This window comes from Phocoena phocoena, chromosome 18 (genome assembly GCF_963924675.1).
Source record: "Phocoena phocoena chromosome 18, mPhoPho1.1, whole genome shotgun sequence".
In the NCBI taxonomy this organism is placed as follows: domain Eukaryota; kingdom Metazoa; phylum Chordata; class Mammalia; order Artiodactyla; family Phocoenidae; genus Phocoena; species Phocoena phocoena.
In genome coordinates this window covers 47,231,259-47,253,296 of record NC_089236.1, presented here as the reverse complement: position 1 = coordinate 47,253,296, position 22,038 = coordinate 47,231,259, and the positions used below count along the sequence as shown (strand labels likewise).

The 22,038-nt window shown below is 36.8% G+C and overlaps 1 protein-coding gene across 1 annotated transcript in view; it reads left to right on the top strand.

Moving 5' to 3' along the window:
• Positions 1-1,040: 1,040 nt before the first annotated feature.
• DACH1 (dachshund family transcription factor 1) overlaps positions 1,041-22,038 on the top strand; it is a 374,169-nt gene continuing 353,171 nt past the window's right edge. The window contains 1 exon segment of the mRNA XM_065895933.1: positions 1,041-1,861. Within this exon segment, the coding sequence (XP_065752005.1) occupies positions 1,041-1,861 (821 nt within the window).

Here is a 22,038-nt window from a genome sequence, read left to right as displayed (position 1 = left end):
TGAACCGACAGATAAAATAATCAGATGCAGAAAACATGCGCTTTGCTTCCACATGGATTTTCCTCAGAATAATTTCTTAATTATCATGAAGGGAGAGGATGTGTTTTCATTTATATCTCATTGCAAAAAACGAGCGGAGATACATCCTAAATCCTTGAAGGAGAGCTCGGAGCGCTCTGGCTCCTCTTTAAGTTGGCAGACGATTGCTCAGAAGGTTTTGGAAAAAATTACGAGTCTTCGCGGAAGAAATGGAATATTAAGACATGCAGTCTAACGGTAGTAGAAGAGAAAGAAGTAGATGATCCCTCTTTCCGATCGCCACTTCTGTGTCCGGGCTTTTCCTCTCCGTCCCTCCCATAGTTTCTTACTTATCCTCCCCCTCCCCTCCTCCTTTTCTCGCTCCCTCGCTTTCCCTGGGTCTCGCGCTCTCGGAGTCTCTGCTCCGAGTTCCTGGTTGGATAATTTGGGTTAATACTAGTGAGTGAGGTTTTTGCGGCTTCAAAGGGTATTTCAAGTTTCCGGAGCTCCTCCCCTCTGCACCGTGTGACAACAACAACTCGTCCAGCCGGCAGCCTGCACTTTTCAGCTCATTTTCTCTCTGTCATTCCCCGCTCAATCTTTGATCAATGTACTTGCCAGGGAGAACCCAAGTCCTTCAAACCTCCTCCTTTTCACCTTCATCCTTAACTTTGTGCTAGAGCGGGACCCACACAACAACAGCCGACCCTCCCCGCCCCCACCTCCAAACCAGCCCCCGATCCCAGCCCCCGGAGAGGACTCGCATTTCGACTTGCGGGACACTTTTGTGCGTTTCTCTCTAGAGCGCCTCTCGCGCTCGCCCCTCCTGCGCTCGCTCTTTCTTACCCTCACCTCCTTTTTCCCCCCTTCTCTCCCTTTCTCCTTGTCGTTCTCTCTCAGAGTTGTTGTTGTGGCCCCCTAGCTCCTTCTCCCCCCCCGCCCCCCTTTTTCCCCTTGCCCTCCCCGGGGTGTGTGGCAACTTTTTCCCTCGCTTGTCCTTCTGTTTCCCCTTATATGTGACCATGGCAGTGCCGGCGGCTTTGATCCCTCCGACCCAGCTGGTCCCCACTCAGCCCCCGATCTCCACGTCTGCTTCCTCCTCCGGCACCACCACCTCCACCTCCTCAGCGACCTCGTCTCCGGCTCCGTCCATCGGGCCCCCGGCGTCCTCAGGGCCAACTCTGTTCCGGCCGGAGCCCATCGCTTCGGCGGCGGCGGCGGCGGCGGCGGCGGCCACAGTCACCTCCACCGGCGGCGGCAGCGGAGGCGGCGGCGGCAGCGCGGGCAACGGAGGCGGCGGCAGCAACTGCAACCCCAACCCCAGCCTGGCGACCGCCAGCGGCGGCGGCGGTGGCGGCGGCGGCGGCGGCGGCGGCGCCTCCAGCACCCCCATCAACGCGAGCGCGGGCAGCAGCAGCAGCAGTAGCAGCAGCAGCAGCAGCAGTAGCAGCAGCAGCAGCAGCAGCAGCAGCAGTAGCAGCAGCTGCGGGCCCCTCCCCGGGAAACCCGTGTACTCGACCCCGTCCCCAGTGGAAAACACCCCCCAGAATAATGAGTGCAAAATGGTGGATCTGAGGGGGGCCAAAGTGGCTTCCTTCACGGTGGAGGGCTGCGAGCTGATCTGCCTGCCCCAGGCTTTCGACCTGTTCCTGAAGCACTTGGTGGGGGGCTTACACACCGTCTACACCAAGCTGAAGCGGCTAGAGATCACGCCCGTGGTGTGCAATGTGGAACAGGTTCGCATCCTGAGGGGACTGGGCGCCATCCAGCCCGGAGTGAACCGCTGCAAACTCATCTCCAGGAAGGACTTCGAGACCCTCTACAATGACTGCACCAACGCAAGGTAAAGAGCGGGGGGCAGCCTCCGCCGCCCGGGGTCCCTTCCCACCGGTCTCCTCGCCCTTCCCTCGCTCCCTTCAGGGCGCCGCTCGCTCCGCGCGCCCGCGAGCCGCGCGCTCCGCCGAGCGCGGCCCTCTCCTCTCTTTCTTCGGGGCTCGCCGGCCGCTCCCGACCCTCGGAGAAGTTGGCACCTCACCCTGCCCAGACCGCGCTCTTCCGGCCGGGTCCACCCCTTGCGGGCCCGGGAGCGGGGTCGCAGCCGCTGTTGCACGCGAGAACCCCAAGCCTCCGGGCAGAGGGGGCGGGAAGGAGGAGGACGGTGCCTTTCCAGGGGCCACAGCGCCCTTCCTGGGCCGCGCCGGCGTCAGGGGACCCCTCTCAGCGCGGCCGCCCGTGTGCGCGCTCCCTCGGACCCGGGTTCCACCGCAAGGCGCGGGACACTGGCCTGGCTGCTCGGAGGCGCCAGGCAGCATCCCGGGGGCGGAGGGAGGTCGTGACCCTGCTCGGCAGGGTTCGAGGAGCGGGAAGACGCGCTCCGGGTGAGGGCCCAGCGAGGTAGCCTTGGGAGTGGGTCACTTGGAGGTCGGGAGGGGGACGGCCCCAGAGGCCGAGAGGCCGGCGCAATCCCGGGGGACCCAAAGCGAGTTCAGCTCCGAAACCCCTAGGGCAAGCCCGCGGAGGGGAGGGATCTGTGTGTGCGCGCATCTGTGCGTGTGTCCGCGTGTGAGCGTGTGCGTGTGCAAAGAAGATGAAGGGGTACTTTTGCCCCGGGGCAGACGCGAGGGGACCGTCAGGGTCCCTTCCGTAGGGGGAGGTGACCGGGTGCCTGAGACTCTTGGAAGCTGAACCGGAGAGATGGGGAAGGAAGACCACAGCTTGCTCTCTCTCCAAACTGTTCTTTTTTTCTTTTCCTTTTTTATCCCTTTTCTTTTCTTTTCTTTCTTTCTTTCTTTCTTTTTTTTTTTTTTTGTTAAGGGTTAGTAGCTCACGCAATGAGCAGGTGCAGGCTTTGCACTGGGATGCTCTGTGTACCTGAATACCGGTGCCATGGCTTCCCCAGCCCGGCAAAGCGCGGGAACTCTATAGAGGCCACGGGACCTGGAGCCAGGCCCGACCAGTTTTATGCTAATGAACGCTCACTGGGGGAGGATCTACTGAGAGGGGGCGGGAGTAGGGTAACTTGGCAGTTTCGGGGTAGAAGTGATCATTCCACCCGCTCTCACGGTTCCGTCTTGTTCTTATCGTTGGCTGCAGAGGGGAAAGTTCAGAGATACCGGGTAAAAGCGAGTAGGGAAAGTTGGAGTCTAGAAGTGAGCGCGTGGGAACTGCGCGCAAAATGTGCGCAGCGACTTCGGTACCCTCCAAATAAGTTTAAAGATCGGGAGAAGAAGCGGAGTTTTACTTCTTTTGGGTGTGTGCCCCTAGGAGAGCTAGGGAAACAGAGGCGGCAAGGAAAGAGGCGCAGGACTAGACCAGAAGGAAACCGGGGTAGAAAAGCCCCTAGCTATTTCTTCCTTGGGAGAAGACTTCTGGCTAGTGCCCCCGGAAGACTGGAAGACGAAAAAGACTCGAACCTCCAACCCAGTAAATGTCTTACCCTGACCTAGCCAGAAACTCTTTTCCGTGTTTATTTGCCATTCTTTGCATCGGGCCATGGGTGTATATCTGGGTTTTGAACCTTTATTTCTACTATTTTTGGGTGAATGCTGAGCACCCGCGTGTGTGTACGCGCACGCGTGCCCAAGAGTCTGGACAGGTGGCAGTAAAGATTGAGGGGGAATCTTGATCACTAAACGTCATTTACGGAGATAATTGGAGTCCTTGGGTGTTCAGAAGATAACATATTTGCAAAAAATCTACTGTTAAAACAAGTTGAATCAGGGCAGAAAATTGTTGCGGAGTTGTTACAAAGAATGCTAGTCGAAATTTGAAGCCAGTTCAGATATGATTGTGGTGAAATTGCCTACCTATCCAGTAGATTGGTGAAGTGCTGTTTTTCTTAGTAATCAAACCACTCTTCTCTTGACTCTTCTTTGTGTGTTTCTTACAGCACACACTGTCCTAGATAATTAATGGCCATTGCACATAACACGCAAAAAAATTGGTGGAGAAAACTCCCTTCAGAGACTGCAATGTTATAATCAATTTAAAGCAGGTAGTGTACACCTCTTACAATTATCCTCTTGGCGTTTTTTTTTTTTTTTTTTCCAGAAATTTCTGAAAATTTGGAATTTTCAGGTTTTGGAATTGAAGTCCTCACCATATGGTTGGAGATTATTCTTAAAGTTATTAGGAAATAATTTTAAAGTATTTTTTCCCTGAGGTTAACAAAGCCTCTGGAGTTAAAACTTTCAGAGCCAAGATAAGTTAAATCCAGTAAAACTGTTTATTCCTTCAAAAATATCTCATCAGTACTCTAATTATATTTCAGTCACCTCGTTTTAATACTTTACAATGAAATGTGTTATTCCAAAACTATTTCAGGTTAAAGTTAAATGTGTTAAGTTTGTTGATTTACTATTGCATTTTGATCTTTTATCTACTACAAGACTTTCTCAAACCTAAACACATGCAAATACTGAAGAAGATGTGTAGTTGTAGATATCTGCCTAGGTTTTCCTAATTCTGCCACTGACTAAGAAAATAGAAAACTTATCATTGAACTCCCTCTCACCAAAATATACTGTTTGCATTGTGATGCATTATTTTTTAGTGATAATTACAAGTGTTACTGTCTTATTTCTCAGCGTTGGAAACAATACCTAAAATATTTTTATCTTGAATTTACAAAACTAAAATTACCCTTTTCATTCAAGTCCAGTTTATGCCCTCACTACTAAGATCCTTTTTCATTCATCTATATATATTGATTTCTTTCATTATGGTTTCTTTCTCCTCTGGCTACTTAAGAGACTATCTAAAGGAATAATTTATGCAAAAGATAAGAGGAACTGTGCAGAAAGGCAAACTATATAAAATAATATGTACATAGTGTGCAAGAAACATTAAATCTTAGCACTCTCAGCTTTTTACAGAACATGTATTTAATTATGTCTCTTAAGAGTATTGAGATACCAGAGAATCTGAGGAACCAAAATTTTTGATGTTAAGGAAAAGAAGCGTTCATAAACTTGCTCAAAGTGGCTCAGTAAGTTAGTAACAAACCTCGGAGTGGATTTAATTTGCTTGGGGCTATTGCATCTGTGTGCTATCTATGAAAACTAGAATAAATGTTGAAGCCATCTGTCATTACCACAAGGAGATGAAACAGAGACTGTCACCTCCTTGATAGTAAAGCTAAATAAAATAGGGGTCTCAAAGCATGAAAGAAAATATAAGGAAATATATTTAAAAGTTGTCAGACGACAAAGTCTGACCTTGATCACCTTCCTCTAATTATTATTTTTCAACTAAACATTAGTTGCATGAACTTGGCTGTTGCAACAGAGGTCACTTAATTAACTGGTAACCATTAAACAACAACAAAAAAAGAAAAGTAATTATGTACATGGTCAAGTCTCTGAGTCAGTTGCTTGTTTGTAGATTTGGGTTAGCATTCAATTTTCTGTGAATTCAGGTAATAAAAAGTGACTGCTCTATTTTGTCATCAAAAATAATTTTTTTTTTTTTTTTTTTTTGAGCATTGCCAGAAGTTGATTTTGTCTCAGGATCTTCCAAACCAGCTTGTGATTTGGGTCCTATGTAGCCCTAGATTTATGAAGTTTTTAACTTGGAAAGATTCCAGTTAGTTTTATCAGACATTTTATATAAATATACATATATTTACAAACAGTATTCTTTTGTCTTAAAAGTCAGTACCATCTATTGACAGCAAATTGAGAGACTACATGTCTTTTTTTGTCCAGTGGTAATATATGAATGCGGTTTTAGTATAAGAAGTATAAAATATTTTCCAATTCTTGGCTCTTTTTTTGTCAGAAGATTTTTAAAATAAAAATAGCATATTTATTTAACATTTCCTCCATTGCATGCTATTCAATGGCACGGACTTATGCATTTATGCCTCGATGTAGAAAGTTTCAACACAATACAGACTCCCTTCTCACAGATAATTATGATACTTAGCACAGAGAAATTCAAAACTTACTTCAAATGAAGAGAGACTATGCTTTTGAAGTTTTTGTATTACAGTCTATTAATGGCTCCTGTAAAGCCTGATGTCTCGTCGTATAACATTTCAAGAAAAATATGGCATAATTAGAAGAGTAGGGCCTAAAATGTGAAAGTTTTTTGGTTCCATCACTTATCTCTGCACACTTTTTAAATGTTAGTAAATTGCAGTTTAATAACTAATACATAAATAAAATCTAAGAATATGCTCACCTCGGATTTACCTTGTTTAATCACATTATGTTGCAAGATACAAATTCTCAAGTTATTTGGATAATATCTTTCAAACCTGTTTTCTTTCCCTTGGAGTTAGTCTCCAGTGATATCATAATCATTATTGTCACAAAGTGCACATAGTTATGAGGATGAAGATGGTTTACTTTCTGAACTCCACGGTTAATGCCCTGAGACACTTAATTTGATTTGCACATTTAATATTTTATTTTGTGATGCTTCAAATATTATGTATAATAAACTACAAGACAGGCTTGTTTTTTTCTTGTCAGAGTTTTCTTGTATAAAATTTTTGTATTTGCATTTAAGGCAGAATTTTTAAACTTCATTTAGTCTAAATCTGCTGTTTTTTTTGTTTAATCTACCACATTTCACAGAAGTTGCATATAAATTATTGAGAACAATATTAGCCACTCTCTTTGCCTCACTACCTTCCCCAACCTTCTGAGTTGTGACACCCAATATTGATTAAAGTCTAGGCTGGATTCGAGCATAAATCACTCTTCTCTTTGGTGATTTACCATGTGTGATTCACTAGCATACAAAAACATAATATGCTTTATTGTTTCTCATTTGCTGTTTTGTTTTTGGAATGTAAGTAGCATTTGTAGCTTAATGTGCTTAATGTGCAACCAAGAAGTTGTTATTTTAGGAACAATTTGTGCTTTGACTGTCAATTAGTATTATTTTACCTTTCCAAGTTATTTTACTAAATTGTTTCATACAGTTGCCTTTGTTAATCAAGTAAAATAATCATTTAAATTGCATTGTATTAGCAACATAGAACACATGTATTGCAAAATATAATAAGAAATGAAACTCTCACAGGTTGTAAGCTGTCTCCCTTTGAATCTTTGTCTGAAGAAATTAGTTTGAAATATGCCGTCTTAAATAGGTACAGGTGAGTCTTCTAGATTTCACTAAACATTTTGGTTTTAAAGTTTTCATTACTTGATTCTTTAGAAAAGTTCAACCTTGCCTGAATTTAATCTTTCCAAGATTTCATTTTCAGATTGTTCACCAAGGGGGAAAAAAAATCACATCAATTTATATACCTTTAAAATGACCAAAAAATGTGAAAAAAAATTGATATTAACTATTTGGATATTTTAACATGTATTTAAGATAAAGTTTTATCATTTTATGTTTGAATTGTTATGAGAATAGAATGACCTTAGCATGTGCCAACATGTGCCATTCTCTTTACTGAGTTACTGCACTGTGATTGGTCAGTCGTGTGTGTGTATGTGTGTGTGTGTGTGTGTGTGTGTGAATGCTGCAGCTAAAAATTCAGTTAAGAATACATTAAAAATACATTTATATTTATATTTTCAGACTTAGAGACTGCATTAAGGAGGCTCTTTTCCATTATATTTGTTATGTTCAATAATTTATTTTTTAATGAAGAAAACCTGACTTAAAAGCCCACCAAATGGGGCTTAGATAAGTGGACTATCAAAGGCTCTGATCTGCACAGATACGTATATCTCAGGCATACCAGTGGCTCTGTGAGCCCACATTGTCCTCAAATTCCTTTACTTTCCTTCTCCCCAACTTGTCAGAAGTATTTCCAATCAAAAGTATTTTTTTTTTTGCTACAGTATCTGTCCTTTAAATAACTTTTAATTGCTGATGTTTGCTTTTTAGAATACATCACAGTATAGAAGTGTCTCAGTTAGAATAGTGAGGTTAGCTTACCAAATTATTTCTTTGGAAAGCAGGAACACCAAGGATAGTATATTTATATTTGGTCTAGTAGTTATTATATTCAGTCTAGTAATTAGTTATTATTAGATTAAGTGGTGGATCATTTTATATTGATGCACCTATTTACTTTGGGAAGGTTTTTGAGAATCTTTTAAGAGGGGGTCTATTACAGATACCTGTCCAATTTAAATGTACATATTTATTTTATAAGTATTAATATCCATATAATCATATATAGAGAATGATGCAAATCACTACATGATCCAAAATCAGAGACCTTGAGCCAGGTGCATTTTAAATTTCTTCTGTGTTCTGATTTGGATTTATCTTATAAGATAGGAGGATTCTAATTCACTCATTTAAGAAAAATTTGCATGTGGGTTTTTCTAAATTGGATATAGAAATGTCCAATGACTGAACTTTGTTAAAGGTGTGGCCCTGTTGCTTTCTGATTCATATTAGCTTGGAGTTGATCCAGGATATCAAGCTGGGATTCTTTTGCACGTTTAAATGTACGTGACTTGAGTGAAAGCTGTCAAAGACAACTTACTAAACTGGAAAACTCACTGTGTATTTAATTTGTCTTATATTTTTGTGCTTATAAACATATTGTAGTGTCTAAAAGTCTGCAGCATGACAACACACTGAATAGCCAGCTGTTTTAAAAAAAGTTTTAGAGAGTAATGATTAAAAAAAAACAGTTTAACTGAAGCATCTAAAACATGTTATTATCTAAGATGAATACACTACCTAGAATATAGTGCATGTTTCTTGCAAGAAATAGGAATTGTTTACTATGATTTGAAGACTAAAAGTAATTTAACTATAGGTAGATTAATAATCTTGCAGTGGATTTTGAAGGTAGTATATATATTTGACAAAAAATTGGATATGCTTTTCAAGCATGATTTTCTCAAAGCAAATATTGAAATGGGCAACAAAGTAGATTGGTTACTTTTGGTTAGTAACATTGAAGAATTGAGGAATGTTTTCCTTTCCTTAGAATAAATAAAGGGAGGGGTAAATGAAGTATTAAAAGTCACAATGTAACTTATCTTTGAATTTATATATGGTATCAAATGTTTCTAAATAATTAGATTACCCCTGTAGTCACAACAGGAAAAAACAATGCTTTTCTTCAAGGACAAGGAAAATATATCAGGAAAGAAAGAGTACTAGTCAAAAGGGAATTATTTTATAGAAGCACATACAATCATTTGCAGTAAATACTTGCTAGTTCAGTTTAAGGGATATGGTCATTTCTTAAGTAAAGGTAATGAAAATAAATCTCTAGAGTATATTAATCAAGAAATATTTCATTACATTCACATATCAAGCAGGTGAAGTATTTTGTTAAAATCTTAAACTGATTGTATTCAGAAATTGTATTAATAGCAGCAGTAGGTCAGCTGTTTTATTCATAGCCTTATATTTTAAAAACATTTTGTTTATGTATGAACAAATCACTGAAGCTGTAACTAATCTTTGAACCCATCACAGCTCTGCTAAAATAGATTGATATATTCAACAGTATTAATTCTTATTTTATATTTAAAATATCTGTTTTTTTAGCTTAATTTTTGGAAATGATATATATGTCTTAAGTTAAGGCAGTTTGTAGCTTAATAGTGCCTCTGGATTTTAAATGAATAATTTGGAGCGCTTTTCTTTGTAATATCACTGTTCACACATTTTATACTAGGGTGGATGTTCTTGTGTATGCAACAAGTATAACATTTCTATCAGTATTCAAGAGATCTTTGCGGTGGATATTTTTGTTTATATTAAGCTTAGCCCATTTGTGATCTATGTATTTATGCTTAAGTAATTATAATCCCTTTGTTAGAAAAGCTTTTACGTATATGTATTTGTGTTTGTACACACACACACACACACACACACACACACACACGAGAGGCATGTAGAACATAGGGCCAGAAGACCAACAAGTTACTTATAAAAATAGCTTAATTTTGCTTTCTGTAATTCATTTAATATAAAATAACACATGAAAAGCCAATTCTACTTTAGTGAATGACCATAGAAAACTATATTTAAAATTACTTTTAGGGTGAAAGATGTAGTTTATATTTAAATGTTTTAAAATATAATTATAAATATAACATTATATGGTTATTAAGACAGTGATTAAACACTTACCTTGATTTTCCTAGACGTTTATTTTTATGATAACTAAGATATACTTTTAATTCTCTACGAAAAATATTTATAACTGATAAGTATTTTATTGTATGAAATCGACATTAAACTATTAGGTACTAGAATCTGTACATTACTGAAGAACCTTTAAAGTGCTTGATGTCATAGCACCATTTCTTTTATTGGTTTATTTCATTGCTGCTTGCACTTTGGAGTAAGCATATCCTTTAAAATCAGTGGATAAATGATAGGAAAACAATATCATAATCTAAGAAAAAAAGATTGCTCTTCTAAATGCTTTACCATCAATGAGATGAGTTAGGAATGAGGTCAATGGGTTAATCTGCAGGTCTACATAAGGAGATGTGTATTACCACTTCTTGCAGTGGACTGTAATTGTCTTTGAAAATACCTGGTAGAGGTCCAGTTAAATTGAAATCAATTACTTTCTCAATCATTCCATGGCATATGTCAAGTCATTACGTCATTGGTAAAAGTGCAAGCATGCATGCATTTTTTTGCAAAGCAGAAAGAAGCTTATAAAACAGTGATTGCTTAAAGGACTCTGCTTCATCTAAAGATTGAGGGATTAAAAAAAAATCACTTGGACATAGTAACTTAAAATGACATTTGGTAAGAAGTTCATCTTTGCATTTAGTTGTCTAAGTAAAAACAATATTTCATATTCCTTTCTGCATCATCTGGTATGTATATATACTTAAAAGTTAGTGAGAATGGTTTCAAAATATTTTATGACATGTGACCTCTGACACCTTTATTCTTATCTTCTAAGAACCCTCTGACAAGTATATATTATAATCAAAGATGAATATATGTCTGCTCTTCACTGATTTTTTTTTTTCTTCACACCATTGACAGTACATGCAGATTTGAACTTGTAGCCAGGAACAGTGCTTCCATGCTTCAAATTGCCAGAAGACCCCCAGGGATGGAAACTTGACCTGCTTTTATGAAACCATAGAATTACATTTATACAAGTTACCCCATGGGAAAGGAATGAACTGATCCCAATTCAAACCTTAATATTGGAGCCTTCTGGGTCAAATTTGATTTTTCTTTCTGTTAACACCTGTTTAGCTCCCAAATTTACTAACTATATATTCTTAGGAAATTTACAAAATACTATTCATGAATGGCATTTCACAGTTAAGCCAAAGTGCCATCAGAATTTGGCAGCTATTCAAGTTTTCACATGTGACTAAGATGCTACTTTTTAAAACAAAATATCTACCTTTCAAATATATATCCTAGATGTTAAAAGGTTAAACACAAATTTGTTTAATTGGACATGGGAACATTTATTTTGTACTTCTTTAAATTAATTTCTCTCCACAGAAGAGTCAGCCCAAGTAGGGGAAGAAACTTTTTTTCAGGGAGTTATTCCCTGTGATAACATTTCAGAATACAGATTTTTATATGAGTATATTTAATTTTTCTTAGATTCACATTTTGAGAGGTTAAAGTTCTTATTGTATTTTTAGTTGGATCACTTGAAAGTTTTCAGAAGGCTCCTTTTGCCACTAGCAGTAACAAATGAAGATCGCTGACAAATTTTATATGTAAAAGCCATTTTTATTTTAGTTATGTGGACTGGGGCTAAGTTGGAAAACAAAAATTAATCATAGGTACAAAATAAAGAGGTATTTAGGTATGTATAGTTTGCTTAATTTCTGGAATATCAAAATGCTATATCATATATCTATATATATATAAATGGATAACTGATATAAAATGGTAGGTTTATAATACCTCTGCCTATAATGGGTGATATTAAATGACTACCATTAGATTTAGAACCTACTTCTTCATAAAGAACAACTTGCTCTTGATCTTATATATACAGAAACATTTTATATAAGGTAAAGCAACACATATACATATATATCCCCCACTCAAGTATATGCAATGACAAAAAATAATTCCATGATTGGATTTTGGAATTGAGGTTAGCAAGTTCCTTTTCCAATAAAAATTGGAAAGAATTTCAAAGATCTTTCACTTCCTTTTTCACTTAACATTGGTAAAATCATTTGGATAATTGGCTATTTCCTTACAAGAACTAAACATAAAAATTCCTAATAAGAATGGTTATAACAAATCAATGCTTGGAGTGTGGAAGAAAAACATTGAGATTTCCAATGGAAGGAATACCACTTTTCTTACTATCATAAGTCATGATTATCAAGGAGAAAATATTTAGGGTTTTAAACATATGTTGCTTATTTCTTATTGGCTGTTCTGTGACAAAAAAAGAAAGCTCCTTAACTTTCACTGTAAGCTAACAGTTTTCTGCCTTGCCTCAACACATCATTTGAATGAAACTGAAAATTAAGTCAATCATTTGGATGTTTCCTAAGATCACTCTGTTGCCATATTTATAAAATAGTAACATTGATTAAATATTTCATTTAATTTAAAAGTTTGACCCAACTAGTTTCATGGTTATTTGACATGGCAATTGGTCTGCACATTCTCTGACTGTGAAGGAAGGAATGGAGGGAGGCAGATCACGTGACTCCACAACTTCATGCTGTTCTTAAAAGGAATCTAGTTAGGAAAGGCAGCTTATTCTGACTTTTGTAATGGCGATAATATGAAGTTTCTATGACCTTTGTCTTCCAGTGGCACTTTGCAGCTCAATTTCTAATAACGATTGATAGTATACCAAGTGAACTGCAAAACAAAACAAAACAAAAAAAACCCAAAACACCTTAAAAAAATCTTGCTATAAAGTGTGTGAAAGGAGAGGTGGAGCTTTTATATTTTAGATAATTCTCTGTAAGTAGAGTGATCCTTAATTTTGCACAGAATTCTACACCGTACCTCATATAGGAAGCCTTTAGACGCCAAGCTAAATTTCGTCCTCTTAAATATCTTTATCATCTAAATTGTCCTCATAATAAATCCTCTTTATTTTTGGTAGACACTCTAGTGAAATTTTGCATGAAATATAAATCCATATTTACCCATAACTATCTATCCCAAAACAGAACAAGCTGGGTTTTTGAGCTTTTGATATTTAGATTGGATTCCTCTAATTCAACAGAGTGAAAATATGGTTTATTTTTATTTATTTTCTTCTAATTTAGGAAATGACATTAAAATGGTATATATTTGATCTGAAGTAAACTTTTTTGCTCTTGCTTTTGGGGAGTGGGTTAAATAAGGGCCCATGACAGGGACGCTGTTTGTTTTTCACAAAAGTTGTTTGTGATTTCAGGTACTCTTGGGAAATCTCTTGATCAGATTCACATCTGTTCCTGTCAAAGTGGGTGCTAAGATACCGGTCACCCAGCAACCATATCCAAGAGGGAATTGGGCCGATAATAACTTCAAAAAGGAATGACAGATGCTAGATTAGGATGAAAGACAAAATGCATGAAAAATGAGCTTGTTAGAATCAAAAATTTGTTCAAGCACCTTTATGCAAATTAAATGAATATTGAATATTTGCATGCATTTCTACTTTTTCATTTGATTGAAAAGAAAAGAATAGCACATTTAAACTCACAAATGTGACTTTTTCTTTTGTACTAATCAGCATACAAAGCTGAATCTCTTTTTTAAAATAATCAGATTAGCCACCTGGGTTCTTTATATCTCTACTAAGTATATTGCAATGTTTTTCGTATAACAATGGTACTCTTTGGGACAACTTAGTTTATCTAATTTTTTTCATAATAAGCAGTCTCGTGTGAAGGTTATTTTAGATAAATATAAATCTATTTCTTGAGAAAGCATTTCAAAAGTAACCTTATCCTATTGTCCTTGAAATTGGTTAATGTACATTAATAAAAGATCACTCAAGATGAGTTCACACCAAAAGCACAGGCTTCTCATTGACAGGTTAAATAACAATGCATTAAAGTAAAGCAAGGTAGTATTCCTGAAATGAAAAAAAGTAGACAGAAAGATCGCTTCAAAATTTAAGATGCTTTTTGATATATTACTAGTTTTTCTATTGAATTGTTTACATACTAATCAGAATTTAGAAGAGCCTGATAAAATGTAGTGATTGAGAGAGGTTTCTGAGTCTCGGTTTAGCGATGTATAATGTGGTCACGTAGAGAAATTGATTTTCTTCAGAAATTAATTAATTTTTCATATCGCCCTAAGCTGCAGTTAAAAAGAGTGCATACTTGTCTGTTTTTTCCAGAAATATTGCCTAATCATATTAATACCATTGCCCCAAGGATGAAAAGATAATTGTACAAATGCATTTGGAAATATGTATCACTGAGTATTTATGATTAAATTATGCAAATGACCTAGCTCTCATCCTTTCCAGACCCAGATTGTCTAATTAGGATTGATATGCTGAATAGATGTTCCAGAATTTGAATACAAGCATGTCCAAGGAGCAGAAAATTGGAAATGACAAGGCTGAAATCCAAAGAAAAGTGTCTTTCGTTTCTATACTTTGTTAATGTGCTGTTAGCAGTTGAGGGTTTTTTCCCTCCCTTTGGCTATTTTGTGACTCGTATGTCCATATTAGAAGCAAGTATGCAAAATGAATTGAACTTTAGCAAAAAGCATTTCATTTCTATTTGGTGCCTATATAAAGATAATAATTCCCTTGTCATTCAAAAAGAACATCACTATTAAGTTGCTTCAAACAGTGTAAACTTAACCTTAACTGAGTGAAGTTTTAAAAAACTTCCTTTGTATTGATATCAAACCTTTATTTCAAAGCTAGCTATCCAAACTTCATGGCATACTGTTGTAGTATTTTCTAAGGATGTGCTTTCTTGAATCTACAGTTTATTCATTTATTCATTTACTTAAATACCTATCTCCTTATATTTGGAGAAAAGTTTTCCAGTAACAGTTCTGATTAGCGGGAAAAAAGCATCACTTTAAATGTAACAATGTTTGAATTTGAGGTCCTCAGCAGGCTTTCTCCCTCACTGATTACACTCATTCATCTTAGATGGAGGGGTGGTAGTGAGGGGGTAGGAAGGGACTGAACTGTCAGGACTCCAGCCTTTGTTAAGCAGCGGGTAGTCACTGCCTCTGAACCCGCCTGGCTCCTGCTTTCCATCTGCAGGATGATGGATTGCTATGTTTAATACATTTCAGCTTTTGTCTGTCATAGTGTGGACAGACAGTACTATCAGTGATTTCAACAGTGATTAGGGAACAGTTTCAAATCCCTCCTATTGGCCAGACAGCTTCCAGGAACATCTGATGAAACATATTCATTGGCGCTCTCACCATGTAAGTGTGTAGTTTAACTAGGCAGAGATTGTACATTCACTGTTTAAACCAGTGCTGAAGCCCACTGAGAATTTTACTGGACCATATATCCACTTTAGGACAAAGTTACACGTGACAATATTGTAACAACATTGGGGTCTCAAACTAAAATATTTATCTCAAGTAGTCCCAAGGTAAGATAAATTTGTATTCTTTAAATCGTAACAGCATATGTTTAACGGCAGAACTGTATTCCGTAGGCTATGATGTCAATTGTTGCTACTCATCAATATTGAGCTGTCCAGCTACATTGGGAGGGTAGAATGTGAGGACTATGTTAAAACAATAAGACATGACATGGCATGTGCTATTCTGGGATTTGCTGAGCTGTGGGTGCTTTGTGGTTCACAAGTCCAAAGAGTGAATGATTTCAACAACCAGAACACCACTATATACAGCTCAATATTTTCCCTGGAGTGTCTTATTCTATTTATAAAACTGGTGCTAAGAAAATACAATTATCTAAAGGAAACCAAAATATTCTTTTAAACCATTGGTAACTTAGGCAAAGTTTTATTTGGAAAATTGGACATATCTAAATCAATGGAATTTTACTAATACTATTACAATGGACCAAATGTAATGTAAATTACAAAGTAAATTTAAAAGTGTATTATGAGCATGGAGTTGCAACTCTCTGAAAAAACAGGTAATTATCAAAATACTTAATTCAGCCAAAATTTTGCAACAAAAATCTAAATCAGGAAGAGACACGTGTTTTCAACTAATCTCTATTAATAGGGAAGATTAAAGAAAAAGTTTAGATAAGTTAGCCCCAAATATTCAATGAGAATAAGAACTCCAGAATATAAGTCCCCAATTATATTTTCTCTTACTGATATGGTTCTTACATTGCAAAATTTTCACCTGAGATCCTTTCAGTAAAGGTTTCTCATTTTGAATATGGTTACAAATACACAAACGCACAAATTCACGCATACACGGCATACCATGTTTCTTTTTAACCAGTTCAATAGCTAAACTTGTTGGCATGTTGACATTGCTGATTTAGTAGTAAGGGCAGGTGGGGCTGTGCCTCCTGTGAGAGTTATACAAACATTCATATATTTTGCAGCTTACCTTGTTCTTTTTTTTTTTTTGCATCTTTATTGGAGTATAATTGCTTTACAATGGTGTGTTAGTTTCTGCTTCATAACAAAATGAATCAGTTATACATATACATATGTTCCCATATCTCTTCTCTCTTGGGTTACCTTGTTCTTTGCTTTATTTTAAGGCTTGTCTTATTGAAACGGTGTTCAGCATAAAAATTGTGCCTTCATTCAGCCTATTCTAAAGGAGTCATTCGTCCGAGTAAATCGAAGGTATAGCTCATAGTAGACTTCTGTACAGAAATTGCATAACTGGGTTTAAGTAAATCTAGATTTTTAATCAAAGCTGTTCACAATTTATATAGCACATAGTAAAATAATGTACCACCCCTCAACAACTGCCTAATCATTCTAATGTGTGGTTGTCACATCTTTAGTCGTAGAGTATTGCATATTCATTTATTGCCTTCATAGTGTGGGTGGGGGACAGGTGGGGAAGTGGCAAAGAGTTTATTCTTTTAGAGAAAGATAAGGTATTAGGGGACAGCTATTAGCAGGTCACACCCCCTGAAATCACTGTGATGTGCAGAATTTCTACCAAGTCAAATGGAAATGCATGGATGAGGCAACTAGAGTTAAGGTTCTGAGCTTTGAGCTCTCAGCAGCAGATTGAATGGAAGAAGAGGCAATGTTGAGTCAATACTCTGTTCTAAAGCAGAACCATCTCCTGGGATGGCTGTCCTTACCCTGCTATGTTCCTTCCCTTAACTATTTGTTAATAATTTTTAAGGAGGTAATCAATAATCAGTAGAAATTTAGGATTAAGGATCTGGCTGGGGGATAAACCTTTAAGAGAGGAAAGGAGCTCTTATACCATATAAAATCTATAGACACTTTCCCTCCAAATGTTATAGAAAATGTGTTTGGCAAATGCAAATGTGTATTTTGCCCATAGGTGAACTATTCAGAATCGTATCTCCTGTAACATTGGGAGTGTGTGTGTGTGTGCGCGCACGCGCACATGCATGTGTCCACATGTATACTGTAGGTTGCCAACCCCTGTTATACACATTGTTAGTCCTATGTTTAGTTAAACACCATAATTATCAAGTAATACAAGTCATTTGTCTTACTGTGGTTAAACAAAGAAAAAAATGTGTGCTAAAAACTAAATGAATGAGTTTCTCAGGAAGCTAAACGAACAAGTTTGTTGTCTGAAATGTTTCAGAGTGGAGGAAGCTTAGAACCCCCTTTAATCTATTCCATCCATCTCTGGCCACAGTGAGAGTGCACTGGCTTCTATGTGTGTGCACAGCAGCTCTGGGCTTAGCGTCCAGCTATTACTGTTTGGTGGATCCACAGTTTGGGGGAAAATAACGAGTCAGGCCGGCAGGTTCAACTTCTTTTTTCTCAGGAGCTTCCTATAATGATTCCACCTCTAATGAGGTGAATTACTACTGCATGAAAAAGGAGAAAAAAGGGTTTTGGCCATCTTAGCTAATAAATCACATTGACTGCATGGCTGATCAGATCAATTGTGCATAAATCAGTGCCTTAAAGAGTCTTAAACTAAGATTCTACCAAAGACCAATCGATCCACCAGTTTGTGTAAAGACATGGTATCTTGCCCATAGCAAACTGAACAGGAGTCCACAATAGTGAAACAGTTAATATGCTGTCAGATGTTGAAATGAATGTTTTCAGATCTCAAGGGTACGACTGTGATGAGTAAAGCAGTTGTGACTGGGTTGCGTCAACTAATATGTTTTTGTCTTTTCTAGTTCACTTTTATTTGTTAGCAAGAAAATGTAATTCTCAATACATATACAAAAACTAAGTTTTGAAAACTTTATCAACAAGTGTAAGTTTGGGGAATTGTTTCCCACAAAGATATTATTATGTTATTTCAAAAAGAAATTATTATTGCTATCCAAGAGGAGTATTTCATTACGATAATAGCTGTAGATTTGAGATTTACTAATCTATAGACAACCTGGGGTCATGAGAACAATCTGGAAACTTGATTTCAAGTTCTGATTCTATCAGTTACAAACTGGGAGATGTTGGATTAGTCAGCTGGAACTTTCATACTGTCAAATGTAAAATAGGGATAGTAAAGATAACTTTTCTATTTATTTTAAAAGAAGGTTGTGAGGATAAGAATGTGATAATAATTATTTGAAAGCACTTCAGAAATAGTAAGGTGCTTTTCAAGAGTTGTTATCTGTTTAGAATTCCCATTACTTTTTAAAAAATTGAGACATAATCTACATATTGTGTAAAGTTTAAGGTTTACAATTATATACTTCAAAGTTGCTAAGAGACTAGATCTTATATGTTCTCACCCAGCTATGTTCTTTTACCAGAACCATGCACAAAAGCATAAAGAAAAATCTATTTTGGTTTTTGCTGTCACACTCTTCTCCTCTTTCTAAGGAAGTAACAGTGAAATCACAACTATTAAAAGGAACTTGTGAATTCTGAAAAATTAGTCTTTTTATAAATACAAAGTTTATTAAAGTTTTATTGCCATTAACTTTCAGACATTTTAAATAACAATTTAACATGACAAAATCTTTGAAAAGCAAGAAAAGATGAAATATAGCCATAGCATCTGCAAAGGAAATAACATTTTGTTTCAGGGAGTATGACATCCAATAGCTACAGTAACCGCTATGCAATTCACTATAAAAACGGGAGATTCTAATAAGTTTACATCAGGTTTCTCTTCCTTTTCTTTTTGCTAAAACAGGTATTATTGAATCTTTGATTTCTTTTTAAGTTGCCTAGAGCATTCTATTATAGTTAAGTCCATAGGATTTTTTTTAACCAAATATATAATTTATAATTATTCTCTACCAAGCATCTCAAAATCCTCCCAAATGATTATTTTCTGGAGTCTCCTGTTTTGAAAATAAATTTGGGATAGGCATTCAAGCATCTTAACATGAAATTTGGTGTCTGCCAAATATTTTGTGAACTCATCAATATAATATAATGTTCTCTATCTCAGAATACTACTTGTTCTGCCTTTGTCTGTAGATTTATGACAATGTCTTGACATTTTTGTAAATTATGTAACACACATAGTTTCTCCCTTGTTATATTGTGAAATTTAGTAGGTTGTTGAAATTGGATCTGATTGATTTTCTCCTTAACATTTGTCTACAAAAGCATCTCATGTCTGAAATTCTCCAGAGTAGGGGAAATCCAGGAGGATTTCTTTTGCTGCATTCTTCCTTTATGTATCTAAAGTTTTGAAATATTTGTGATCTGCTGTTAACAGTTTTAAATGTAGTTATGGAGATGCTTGCTGATAGAAGACGGTCTGGTTATTTCTTGAACTCATCAATTAATTTTAAAACTTGAAGAAATTTAATTTCTGGTGACTAATAATTACCTCCCTGTGATTTTTCTAGACTATTATCTTGCATTTATCTTGTTAAAATTCTCAGGTACTTTCTGGCACATAGTAGGCACTCATTACAAGTAAAATTGACTTTCTTATAGAATTTTTGTCTGCATATTATTGAATTATATTAAAATACTTTTATGAGATTCTTAGTTTTAGGGAATTTTGGTTATAACCAAGAAATTAAAGCATGAATAGAAATGTATATGTTTTAGATTTTTATGTAGAAATGAAAAATAAAATGAAAGTATATTTAACATTAGTTCTTAAGTATAATATAAGGTGTCAAATTCTGGAATGTATCCCATGTTTTTGTAGTAGTTTAAGCACAAATAGTTACACTTTGTGTTTCTTCATATATGTATAATTTAATAAGATTGAGATTTTACCTTTATCTCTATTATTATTATGGTTTATCAGATTAATTATGAAAGGTCACAAAACTTATAAGTTTTGAAGTGTGTACAAATTTGAATTGAGTATATTCATATGCAGTTTAAAACCTTACTATTGATAATAAAAATTACAGTTACGATTATTAGTGATTACTGTTTGCTAGATGTTATCTCTTTCATTCCCCATAGTAACCCTAAGAGGTAGGTTCTACCTGCTTTTAAAGAAAGATAAAGGTACTAAGGCTCAGAGCAGTTAATTAACTTTACCAAGGGCATACAGCTAGTACATGGCGAGTAGAGGAAACAGAATCCAAGAAATTTCATTCCAGAACTTTTATTTTCTATTTTCCTATTCAAATAATACTTAATCCATGACTCTAATCTAGATTGAAGTTTGAAGATTATAAATTATTTGGAAATAATAGTAATAATATAATTTTCTTTAAAATATTCAAGATGCCACTCCTATTACTGAGAGGTTATCATTCCCAACAGATATAAATAGGTTATTCTTGAAAGCTTGAAAACCACTCATCTGGGCATGTAATTGAGATTTAAACATCATTTGTATAGTAGATAAAGTCTGCTATAGGCAGAGTTTGTGACAACACTTCCCAGTTTTAAACTGGGAAGTAGCCATGGACAATTTGGGGTGGTGCCTATTTTCTTTCACATGTTGTTCTTCAGAATAAGCTTCCTCATCCCATCTTAATCATCCACCTGGATGCAGTCTTCCATCCAAGTAGCTTGCCATTCTTTTTGGTGTCTTTAGATCTTTTTTTTTAAACTTCTTTTTCACAGCAGAAAAAAAGTACTTTGCTGTTTTATATCCTCATACTCCATATGAAGAACTTGTTTATCAGATTGGCACATTGCTGAGATTTGCAAGTTCCCTGGTGGGGTAGGTGCGTCATTTTGTTCATTTACATCTATTCACTTTAATCAAGTGTGGGAAATAATGTTTTTTAACCAGGTAATATCATGTGGGAAAAGTGATGGAACTCTTGTTCCAGGATATCTACAGTTAAGATAAGGAGTTCATGTTGGTAAGAGCTAAATATTTTGAGTATTTCTGTTAACGTTTAGTGTCTCATCAAAGTATTGCATATGTGATATATGGCACAACTCAGGAACAAAAGGGTGTCATTTCGTACTTATTCAAGAGAGAAGGTATAGAGTTTATAAATAGTATTTAGCAATGACAGCTGTAATTTTGATGGTGGTTTGCTAAATTACATCAACTGTGTGTTGAAAAAGTGGCACGTGCCTTGATGTTTCTATAGTTTTCTGCCCATTCCTCTGATCTTACTAGCGGACTCGTTAAAATGCTTTTCCACTGCCACCTTTCTACTATTGCCCTGGTTGTCTGTCCAGGATGATTTGAACTATTTCCTCACAACCTTGTTATTTCAAATTAACAATATTATGTGAAATAAAGTAAATTCATGGAAGTAAATTCATTCACTAGTTCTGCTATAAATTTTAAGTATATTGTTCAGTTGTAAATTCCATTAGTTCATGCTCTTAGGATTCTCAAACCTTTACTTCTTCCTTTGTAACTTTCAGTGCTAAGATTCAGGGGAGAGCCTCTTCTATGGAAAGCCAAGAATGGACTGAAGGAAGCAGCGCCATTTTCACTTCTGCTAGAGACCTCTGTCTTAAAGATCTGACTGTGGTTTTCTCCAACAATCAAATCGAAATTTGATTTTTTACATTTATGACTTCCCTAAGGAGACAGTCACACTGTTTCACAAACAGTGTGCTCATTTAAATGCTTGTTAGAAGTACACATATCAGGTTTAAGCATTAGGCA